The sequence below is a fragment of the Etheostoma cragini genome, chromosome 9 (assembly GCF_013103735.1).
Source record: "Etheostoma cragini isolate CJK2018 chromosome 9, CSU_Ecrag_1.0, whole genome shotgun sequence".
Lineage (NCBI taxonomy): Eukaryota > Metazoa > Chordata > Actinopteri > Perciformes > Percidae > Etheostoma > Etheostoma cragini.
The window spans coordinates 29645217-29657372 of NC_048415.1; the positions used below are offsets into that span (position 1 = coordinate 29645217).

General features: G+C 37.8%; 1 protein-coding gene across 5 annotated transcripts in view; it reads left to right on the top strand.

Moving 5' to 3' along the window:
- The window catches only part of mcf2l2 (MCF.2 cell line derived transforming sequence-like 2), a 216638-nt gene that overhangs the window by 191936 nt on the left and 12546 nt on the right, over positions 1 to 12156 (top strand). For all 5 annotated transcript variants that reach the window (XM_034881481.1, XM_034881485.1, XM_034881482.1 and 2 more), the window contains exons 26-27: positions 2913 to 2949; positions 3195 to 3292. In XM_034881481.1, the coding sequence (XP_034737372.1) occupies positions 2913 to 2949; positions 3195 to 3292 (135 nt within the window). The remainder of the gene's footprint in view (positions 1 to 2912; positions 2950 to 3194; positions 3293 to 12156) is intronic.

The following is a 12156-nucleotide window of genomic DNA, read 5'->3' on the forward strand; positions in this document are numbered from 1 at the left end:
TGTATTGTTTGGACCCCAGGAAGATTAGCTGTCGTCTTGGCGTCAGCTAATGGGGATCCTTTGAAATAAACAAATAAATAAACCAATCAAGCTGCTTCGTGGGCGGGTGTTGACGTGGCCGTAGTCAGTGAGATTTGTAATTTCGAGGGATTTGTAATTTAGCAGCATGCAGGTGATACAGCAAATGCAAGGTCAGTGACAAATGGCTTGAAAACAACGAGTATCCTTGGTTAAGGTTGGAGCCTGAAAATGCTTATAAAGCAACCTGCGTTACTCGGAAGAGTTTCAAACTTTGGCCAATGGGGATCAGAGCGGTGGAATCGCGAATACAAAGCAAAAAACACAGAGACTACGTAAAGGCACGCCAGCAACCCGCCATCGCTAGTTTCTGCTTCACCGCTAGCAACGATGTCAACGCTACAACGCTAGATGTTACAATGGGAAATCCACAGCCAACAATGCCAGCTGACCTACGAGCAGTTTGTGGCTCTACGCTAACACAGAGGTGATGGGGGGGGGCAGAGGACCGTGACAAGACACAATTCATACAGGTCAAATGACGGGACTGAAGAAGTGTTCCAAGCAATGTTTCCAGATTCGTGGCTTGTACAGTCATTTACCTCTGGAAAAGACAAGACCAGATATGTGGCTAAATTTGGATTGGCGGCATATATCAAAAAATACCTCATTACGGAGGTCCAAAAATGCGGTGCGTTTGTGATTATGTTCGACAAGACACTGAACCAGAAAACCAAAAGCAAACAACTGGTCTTGCATGTGCGTGTATCGTTATAAATAGGTAAGGACACTCAAAGTCACAGTGCAAAGTCACTGTTTTGTTTATTATAGTATATGAAATGTTTTCCAAGTATATTCACAAAAGCTCAGGAGTATTTTCAAAACTTTAACAAAAATTAGTCACATGGAAACCTGAAAACACACATATAGATATACACACACACACATACACACACATTCACACCGAAAAACACTCATACACACTGCTGTCTACTCTCTCTCTATGATGAGTCCGCCACAAACTGGAACCCATCCGTCTGAGTCTCTCTCTCTCTCTGTGTCTGTTTCACACACAAATCATGTAAGAGTCTTTGCATTTTAAAGGCAGCTGGGATTGGCATTTAATTAATTTTTTTGTTCAAAAGGAACAGTGTTTTTTTAATCACTTGATTGTTATTTCACTTGATGTTATAACCATTCGTTCAAGGGACACAAATGTTCTGAAAATATTGTAATAATATAATTTAGGACAGCAATTACATTTTTGTGTTATGCTTTCACATTACACACATTAAGTCAATGTTCTTAAACTCAACCGATTATTGTCATTTTACCATACTGTTAATTTTGTGTTTACCTGGAAAGATTACTGTATATTTCCCCTTTGCATTTCCATCGTAAGTTTGGTCTTAAATTTCATTTAGAATTGGTATTAAAAAGTCTTAAAAGTCTTAAATTTAACTTGTTAATACCTGTAGCCACCCTGAACAAAAGTAACGAGCCAATTTTGTAAAATGTAAGGAGTAGAAAGTACCAATATTTGTGTAAAAATGTAAGGTAAAAGTAAAAAGTCGCCAAAAACAAGAAATAGTAAAGTAAAAATATCTGAAAAATCTACTTAAATACATTAAAAATTATTTGTAATTTTTTTTAGATCCTTTATTACATGTACCGTTATCTCTAAAGGAGACAGAGGAATAGCTAAACATTTGACACACAGAGAAAGAGAAGAGGTAGAGGAGTTAGCCATTGCTAATGGCTAAGCTAGAGTAGCTAACAGCATTTTAACAACAGTGAGATCAGCGAGGCAGTTGCTATAAGAAAAGTAAGTGCTTGAGTATAACTAGTGTAATTTAAATGCAATCCAGGCAAATAGCCGTTTATTTAAACAATAAAGCAAAGTTGAGTTAGTTTTGCTGGAGCAGCAGAGTAGCATGTGTAACACAGGAACACCAGAAGAGACGCAATACGCTTACAGTATACGTCAGCACGTCAGGCGGCTGTGGCTCAGGGGCGGCTGTGGCTCAGTGGTAGAGCAGTTCTCTGCCAATGGGAAGGTTGGTGGTTCAATCCCTGGCCCTGGAGTCCCATGTCAAAGTGTCCTTGGGCAAGACACTGAACCCCAAGTTGGAATGTGAAGTTGGAGTGTGAATGTGTGTGTGTTTATCTGATGAGCAGGTGGCACCTTGCATGGCAGCCTCGGCCACAGTGTATGAATGTGTGTGAATGGTGAATGTATCCTGTACGGTGTAAAAGCGCTTTGAGTAGTTGTTAAGACTAGAAAAGCGCTATATAAATACACACATTTACACCTAGCTACTAAAACCCTTTGTAAATTTTAGATGGTGGTCTAGACCTAGTCTTTCTGCAAAGTGTTTCGAGATTACTCTTGGCATGAATCGGCTGTGGCTGCAGTACCAGGGCTGAATTCCTGTCCCAGTCCGCTCTTGACTGCAAGTAAATTCTCAACCTTGTTACGTCAAAAACAAAGTGACTCCTTAATGTAAGCAACCAGTGATAGTTATTGAATAAAATACGCATTTCTTTCTTTTTTCATAGCACCACAAAAAAAACCGTATTAATATTTATTAATATTTTTTACATTTGGGTGGAAACAGGTAAGCCTTCTATTTTACCTTTGGTCTGACAGGCTAGTGCTAGTCTTTGGAGTTTCATGTTTCCGGCAAACAGTGCTCTGAAAGCCCAGAGATTAGTTTGAAGCATTTTTTGAGGGGGACATTAAACTTCAGCAGACCTTTAATTAAGAAGACAGCAGATCAGAAAATGCTCACATAATTTTTTTTGTTACCATCAAATGGACCATTGTGAAAGGCACCGAGGAAACTGTTATCATTTGATGAACAGTAAAATGTTATATCTCTTTGTGTTTACAGAAGCCAGCCAGATCAACACATATGGGGTCCCCATGAGGTGAACAACCAATATATTTTCAAACTCCAAAATGACACAATGATTCTTTTTAGCACAAAAAGCTAAAATAAAGAGTTAATAAAATGAACAACTACTATTAAACAGATTTTGCATAGGATCTGAAACCTTGTTGTGAGAACATTCCATATTACACAGGGGATATTTCTTTCTGCTCTTTCTGGATCTTTCTGCTCCAGCCATTTCTTCCACCAATTTTAGCTGTTACTCTACTCCTTGTACCCCAGGAATGTGCGTAAGATGGTGCTGAGACAATCCGATTCATCGAGTCCAGAGTCAGGCTTCAGGAGAACCAACCCTAGCCCTAATATGAGGCAGAAGAGAGGTGAGAGGTCACTAGTTGTCTTATAACAGACTCCAAATAGCCATGTAAAATGGCTATGGTTGTCTATACTAGAAAATGGGGAAAGTACCTACATTTTTCCGGAAGGCTCCTTTGAAGCTTTGTGCTTGGGAAAGACGTTTATGATGGGCTTATGGTTGTCATTTATACATATGGTTATTTGGTTTATGGGTTATTGTCTTTTTTGTTATTCTTTTGTTTAGTGGTCTTGATAATTGTGGTTACTGTGTTATCTTTTCTGTCTGAGGGAGTGGTGATGACCAGGTGTTCATGTTGCAAGTTGTATACTTAAAAAAAAAAAAAAATAGACCCACAGACACACACACACACACACACACACACACAAACACACACACTTGTCAACTACAGTTCAGGATAAGACAACAGGTAATATTTCACACTTGTCAGAAAGCCCTTTGTTTTCCTTTTCAGTGATTGAGAATATCAACATGTTGTGTGTAGTTATGCTGAATCCAGGCCTATTTCTTCCTTCTTCCCTCCCTTTTCATCTATCACTTCCATCCCTATAACATCACTGCCCAACTCCCTCCCTACAAACCTCCTTTTGACTTTAGGTGTTTTATTTAGGAATCATACTTTTAACTATATAGCAAAAATCATGTGTTTTCACAAGGCTGTGAATTATGTTCTTACATAGATTAGAAATGCTTACCCTACGTTTATGCAAATATACTGTTGCTGTATGATGCGTGTGATTTGAGAGTTTACTCTCTCTGAGACGTGTACATTAGGCAATTTTAATGTAAATGTTTTTTTTTTCATAAAATTGACATCTGTCCATAACAACATTTGTAGGTATTTTTGAGAGACCTCTGTCCGCAGTGAAAATAAAACAACAAAAGTGCATCTCAGCTCAAAGATTTTCACTGCTTAACTGATCAAATATTTATTTTATCTTCGTCTGACAAAATCTACATAATTGGATAGAAAACTATGCACGCACACACACACACACACACACACACACACACACACACACACACACACACACACACACACACACACACACACACACACACTCTTCAAATTCCTATTGTTTGTACAAATGTAAAGGTTAGGGCCAGTTGACAGCAGCTGTTGTTTTTGGTCTCACCTCTCAAATTGATGTCTGGCCACTATTACAAAACCAACCTTCCAAACACATACCTGTCTCATACATTAATTCACACCTCCTCCTCTTTTCTCTTTCTCTGAATTCCGGTTCTCTTCTTCTTACTCCCCTCCTGCCACTCTTATTCTTTCAGTTTCAATTTTACCTAATTTACCTGTGTCAACATTCCCATCTCCTGTGACTCCCTGCTCCCTCTTATTTCTCTCTCTGATAAAGATGAAGGCAGTAATAACCATAAGAGCAGTTGGAGAGCTAATCCTGCTTTACAACATAGGCAGAGACACAGGCATCCCACTCAAAGTAAATATCATAAAAATTTAAAGCATTATTGCATTTTGTTGCTGGTTTATAACACTTTGTGATCCTCACTATAAATGGAAAAATACTTTCAAAACTCTAAGAATTATTTTTATTCCTGTGTGTAAGAGAAAGGTGTTTAGACCTGCCACATTGTGAATGCTGTATAGTACAACAAGCAGATGGCACCTTGTACGGAAGCCTTGGTCACAGTGTGTGAATGTTGAATGGTTCCCATGTAAAAGCAGTTTGAGTAATCGTTAAGACTAGAAAAGTCCATTTCCATTTATTTATATGAGTGCCTTGCCTTCATGGTTGAGAAAATTATGACTTAGGACTTGGCACTTGGGTTGGTATGGACTGCTGTGAGATTTCACTTGTGTGTGGGTATTTTTAGACATTCATAAATGTGTATGTGTGTGTGTAATACAAATATAAGCTCCGCTCCCAATCCAAGATGGCAGAAACTATGTTGTGTATTGTTAGTTTTTTCTTTTGGAATTGACATCTCTTTTAAATAATATTTTATCTTGAAAATCACATCAAACACAATGGACTTCTAAAGCAGAGAGTGGATTACTGTGTTCTGTTGTGGAGTTTACTCACTTAATTGCTTATATTTTGAATCTCTGCATCTCTGCACTACTGATTTACAATTTGCATCATTCTTTGGAACAGCAAGAGGTACACCTGTGTGTTTTGCCTCGAATGGGTGAAAGAAACCTAAGTGGCAACAAAGTACTTTAGTATTGTGTGCAAAGAACCAGTCAATTTAAGTATCAATTAATTAAGCTCAATGGTCTCATGAAAAACAGAGAAAAACTGACATTCTCATGAATTTATAACCCTATCTCAGTCTCTCCCTCACCTTCTATCATTGTAAAGAGTATGGCTAGAAGGCGCTAAGACAGAGCCTTGGTCACTCCATGATATTCTTTTTGCCAATGTTTCTATCAAACAGTGCCAGTTACGCTTTGGACCCATTGTCTCACATCTTGTTAAGACTTGGAGATTGGCTGAAACACACTGCCATATAGCTTGTAACTGGAACACGTTTTCCCCATCCTAAACATTTCGGGATGGTATCCAAGTTTCATCAGTTCTTAGTGATATCTGGCCATTCTCCCTTCCTATTGAGAGGATCTAGGCATGTAATTTCCCAGGCCTGAGAACCAATCTCAACTGGCATGATGAATGGTCTAGCGTTCCAGATGTATCACGCAATCCAGACCATCAGCAGATTCACTAAAATTTCATTCATAGGACATACCTCACCCCAGTGAAAATGCACCACATGAAAAATAATTAACAGCCTGTTATGTACTCTCTACCCAACAAAAGTACAAGGTACATATCTTCACATGATCTGGGAGTTGGTTTGTTGCAGTAGTCGCATTAAAGGAGAATTCCGGTCAATTTCAACATGTAGCTTTGTTTTTTGAAAATTTGTAGTGCTGTCAGTAGCGAGACAAATGAAAAGTTATCCTCCTGCTAGATTTTTCACCCAACAGGCCCACAAAACACTTACAGGCAGCACAGATTGTTTTCATTTGTCTCGCTACTGACAGCACTACAAATGTTAAAAACACAGAGCATGTTGTAAATCAACCGGAATTCTCCTTTAATGGAGCATCAGGAAAAACTCTGGACACTTGGGCGAACATTGCTGAGGCTGTGAAATCCTTGCTGCAGCCGTGTTGGTTCCTTGTCTTGTGTCTGTCTGTGTATATGTCTGTTTGTTTATTTGTTAGTGTGTGTCTGTTTCTGCGTGTGTTGGCAGGCACAGACATAGCTGCTCTGCTGTACCTAAACAATAATCAATAATTACCAAATTTCTCATTTGTCAATAATTTATCATAAGTCATAACCACTGAAAACTGTCAAAAAACTGAAATCTGGTGAAGATTGATCATTGTTGGATTAGATTACGTTAAGCTTTTTCAAGTTATAACAAATAAAGGCTATGACAACCCACAGCCGCTCCCCTGCCTTGCTGAAAATGTCAATGTCAGATAATGTCCATCCATAATTATTGGACTTTTGGTTAAATGTTTTGACAGTTTTCAGTGGTTGTGAGATCAATTTGAGAGAGAAATTTGGTATTCAATTCAATTCAATTCAATTTTATTTATAGTATCAAATCATAACAAGAGTTATCTCGAGACACTTTACAGATAGTGTCGGTCCCAACAGTTCTAGTAGTTTCCTACAGAGCAAGCAACAGTGCGACAGTGGCGAGGAAAAACTTGATTTTAGGCAGAAACCTCGGTCAGACTCAGGCTCTTGGTAGGCGGTGTCTGAAGGGCCGGTTGGGGTTAGAATAAGAGTGGAAATAACAAAAATAGAAAAAATAGTAGTTTGTAGCAGTTCTTTGTAATAGTTCATGGCATAGCAGGGCACTGTGGGCACAGAGGATTCATCGTTATCATGAACAAACTGAGATTGATCTGATAAATAAGACTTAAACCAGCTTAAAGCAGTCCCTTTAATGGCAATTAAATGTTCCAATCTCTGTAATAAGATTTTATGGTCAATGGTATCAAATGCAGCACTAATATCTAATAACACAAGTACAGAGATAAGTCCTTTGTCTGATGCAATTAGGAGGTCATTAGTAATTTTCACAAGTGCTGTCTCTGTGCTATGATTAACTCTAAATCCTGACTGAAAATCCTCAAATAAACTGTTGCTATGCAGAAAGTCACACAGCTGTTTGGCGACTGCTTTCTCAAGAATCTTAAAGAGAAATGGAAGGTTGGATATAGGTCTATAGTTGGCTAAAACATCTAGATCAAGGTTGGGCTTTTTCAGAAGAGGTTTAATTACAGCTACCTTAAAGTACTGTGGTACATAGTACAAGACAATTTGCATTGTTGTAGTATCAACAGGTATTAGGGCATTTAGCATTTCACTAATGCTAATCAGTCATCACTTGATTACACATTATACTACCTTCTTAAGATAAGAAGTGACCCAGACAATGTGTCAAACATAATGTGCCACATGAAGAGACAGTAGCATATGACAGATGAAACGGTAGCAATAGCTGAGAAAATTTGGGTCTGTGGTGACCAGGTCCACCTCACACAAATTTCCTTCTCCCATTCTCTCTCTTGACTACCACATTGACACATAATTTACGGCAAGTAGACTGCGCTGCATAGCACACATTCTGATGGGTCACAGATGTCGTCGTAAGGCCCAAAAAGCCTGAGATGTTAACTGTTATCGTTATGGCTTATACTAAAAGGTGATAGCTTGAAGGGAAAGTGAAATACATGTGAAAACCCTATTCTGTCATGTTTTTAACAGAAGGAGACAATTACAGGATTGTAAGCAGAGATGGCAAAAGTACTCACTTCCCGTACTCAAGTATAAGCACAGATAATTGTGTAAAAAATACTCTGGTAAAATTTGAAGTACTGATTTAACTTCTTTACTCAAGTAACAATAACAAAGTAGAGGCTTGGAAATTTACTTAAAGTATAAAAGTAAAAGTTGCCTTGCGAATGACAAAGCTATTTGGACCAGACAGACTACTAGAGAGCACGCTGAGAAACTTCAGTGGACATGGAAGAAAAAGGCAAATTATTCTTTATATGCCTACATTTTAAATGGATGTCTGCCAATAGGCCTAAAATATATAGCCTGTTTATTGTGACAGAGACTCCAGGTTAATAAGATTCTGACTGAGTAGCAAGATATGAATTCAAGTGTGATTTTGTGAGAAGTCTGTGTATGTTACAGATTCAAAGACGCACACAATTTCAGCTGATTATTCTCCGGACAGCTAGTCTCTATTTCTTTTCTCTCACTTTTTTCTCCGTATGGCGTGCACTGTTCTCCGACATGCACTCACAATCACACCTGATAGACAACGTTTTGTACAAAACTGAAGTAACAAGCCAATTTTGTAAAATGAGTAGAAAGTACAGATATTTGTGTTAAAATGTAAGGAGTGAAAGTAAAAAGTCTTAAAAAAAAAGAGTAAAGTAAAAATATCTGAAAAATCTACTTGAGTAGACTTGACTTCCCATCTCTGATTGTAAGTAATTCAAAATTGTCCCTGAATTGGCCCTTAGGGATGCAATATCTGTTTCATTCATAAAATAACTTTACAGTGCACAATGCGGTTTTACGCCAGTAGCCTACATTAAATCACGTCCCACTTCAATTTATTTCAATTCAATTCAATTCAATTCAATTTTATTTATAGTATCAATTCATAACAAGAGTTCTCTCAAGACACTATACAGATAGACCACACTCCAGAATTTACAAGGACCCAACAGTTCTAGTAGTCTCCTCCAGAGCAAGCAACAGTGCGACAGTGGCGAGGAAAAACTTCCTTTTAGGCAGAAACCTTGGTCAGACCCAGGCTCTTAGTAGGCGGTGTCTGACGGGCCGGTTGGGGTTGGAATGAAGAGTGGCAATAACAAATTGTAGTTTTTAGTGCCTGGTTATACAGTATTTCTTTTCTGTCTGTGTTTGTGTTGGCCTACCATATTCCCTTGTCCGACTTATAGGGGATATGTCTGTAAAGTATGTAGCCCCTAAAATGACATGAGGGGGGAAAAAATCATTAAAACATGTACTGGAACAATCACTTTTGCAAGCTCTTAACTTTGTTTTGTGAGACCTCGAGCTTTATTTGCAAGTTCTTGCAAATCCAACAAACAGTTAGGCTAACCTAGCTAGCTATCTAGCTAGCAGGTAGTGCGCTAGCAAGTATCTAGCTAGTTCGTAGCACGACATGATTACATGTTTTTGTTTGTCTAAATACATCAAAAATTTATTTTAATAAGCATTACTAATTAATACATGCCAAAGTGAACTGTTTTGTCAATAACTGCAGGCTAACCTTAGTAGCTAGCTAGTATCTAGCTAGTAGCATGACATGATTACATCATCTTGGTTGTCTAGCTAAGTACATCCATTGTTTAGTTTGATAAGCATTATTAATTAATACATGGCAAACAGAAGAGTTATAATCAACAATTTTGTTAACTAGAAAAAAAATGTTATTCTAGCTAGAAAACTAGCTGGTATAATTTTTCATACAATGAAAAGGTAAGTTAATGAATTCACCACATAGCTATACTACCATGGCTGTTTTGAGAAAACGAACTAGCCATACTAGAAAGAAGCTCATTAACAGGCATGTTGCTATGAAAACACAAACTAGCTCTATTGACATCAACAGCATTGATCATTATAACACTTCTGTTTAGCATGTATTAATTAGCAATGCCTATCAAAATAAACGATGGGTGTACTTAGACAACCAAGAAGATGTAATCATGTCATGCTACTAACTAGATACTAGCTAAAGAAATTAACAGAAATGTGTATTATCAGAAGCAATGCCAAATGAAAATGTATTTTGTATTGTACAGTTTGGTATTTGGGAGATTTTACTCTTGAATATATAATTAGGTACATATTCTGATGAAACAACAAATGCTACATTTAATAACTTCAATACAGTATCAACTATCAATAAGTTTACAATCCTCTAGGGTTAACTAACTAGCTTTTTCTGGAGCTTGCAATTTAGCTTGCAATCCATTTAGTCTAAACAGTCAAACTCAGTGTAACGTTAAGTTAGGCTAACATATCTTTATTTTTACTTTCAGCCAGTAAAGGTGGACTGTTGGGTAACTTGCATCAAAGCAAAACAATGTTCAAATAGCCTGTTGCAGCAACTTGTAAAAAAAATGTAAGTACAAGACCAGATGTATTGCTATTAAGAGATTGTTAAAAGCTAACCAAAATCACATGTAAACTAAATCACTGGATAGATAAATGAATTATCGAAATATACTATTAATAAAGAAGAAAAATAGAAATTGAAAGGCTTAAATTACAACTTGAGGAGCTCTGTTTGGATTTAATCAGAAGGGGTTTTATAAGATCAATGGTCAAATGGTTAGGAGAGAGTGAGAAGAACACAAGTTTTTTTTTTGCACTAGAGAAAAGAAACTGTCAAAGAAAAGCTTTAACTTCTCTTAATATAAATGGCCCCAAATTTACTGTCCCTTTTCAATTTCAGAATTTGACACAGCTTTTTTTATTTTTATTTTAATGTATACCCTTCCAAGTTTAGTCTCAGTAACTGCACCTTGTTTATTGAAGAGGTAAATAAGTACATCCCAAACATTACTTTGTGAACAACTTTGTGATTCAAATATAACAGCTGCTGAAATAATGAAAGCAATCTATTCCATGATAAAAAAGGAAAAGCAACTGGTATAGACAGCATTTTTGGGAATGTATTCAGGTTCCGCAGATTTTTATGTATAAAGGATCTATATGGCAGAAAGAGATGCCCACCACTATGAAACAAGGTATTATTTCTCTTAACCCTAAACCTAGTTACGGACACACGGTTTGTTGACAACTGGTGTCCAATTTCATTATTAACTACTGATTATAAAATAATAGCCTTAGTTTATGCCACTAGCCTTAAAACAGGCCTTGGTGACATCATCGCTGAAACACAGTCTTTATGGAAAATCGTCACATCTTAATCTTTTTCTAGATTTCTACAGGCTGGACGAGACAGATTGGGATGAGAAGGATGGAGACGACGTGACTACAGGCGGACTGGGTTTGGGAAGTAATTTAGATGGGGCAGACGCAGGGAAAGGGAGGAAAACTGGGACAGGAACGGAGAAAGGGACAGAGACGGTGACAGGGACAAACACTGGGACAGAGATGAACACTGGGACTGAGACAAGCACTGGGACAGACAAGGGCACAGGGATAAGCACGGGGAGAGGGACACAAATAGGCACAGAGACAGGGACAGGAACAGACACAGTGACAGGAACAGACACAGAGACAGGGATAGACACAAGACCAGGGAAACGAGGACAACGAAAACCCAAAACATGGGGGGCCGGGATTCCTGGGGACCTGGGAGCCACAGCAACGGCACAAAATGATCGAGAACTAGACAAAGGGAACATAAAGGTTAAATACAGAAGGTAACGAGGTAATGGGGAACAGGTGATACATCAGGTGAATCACATTAGGGCAGGGCAGGACAATCAGACAAACAAAGCGAAGCTACACAAGACAAGACAGGAAGCAGAACAAACAGAAACAGGGGAACACAAGACAGGATCCACAACACAAGACTGGGGAGAAAACATCAAAACTTAAGCGACTTTGAGCTCGGGAAAAGCGCTATACAAATTCAATTTATTATTATTATTAAAACAGAGAAAAAAACACAGGGAAGATCAAATCGGAAAATAACCCCAAACAAAAAACCCAAACCACAACAAAAAACATTAATCATTACTTAATAATAATAATAATAATAAATTGAATTGGTATAGCGCTTTTCCCGAGCTCAAAGCCGCTTAACAGAGTAGGGACAGTTATTAAAAAAAAAAAAAAAAAAAAAAAA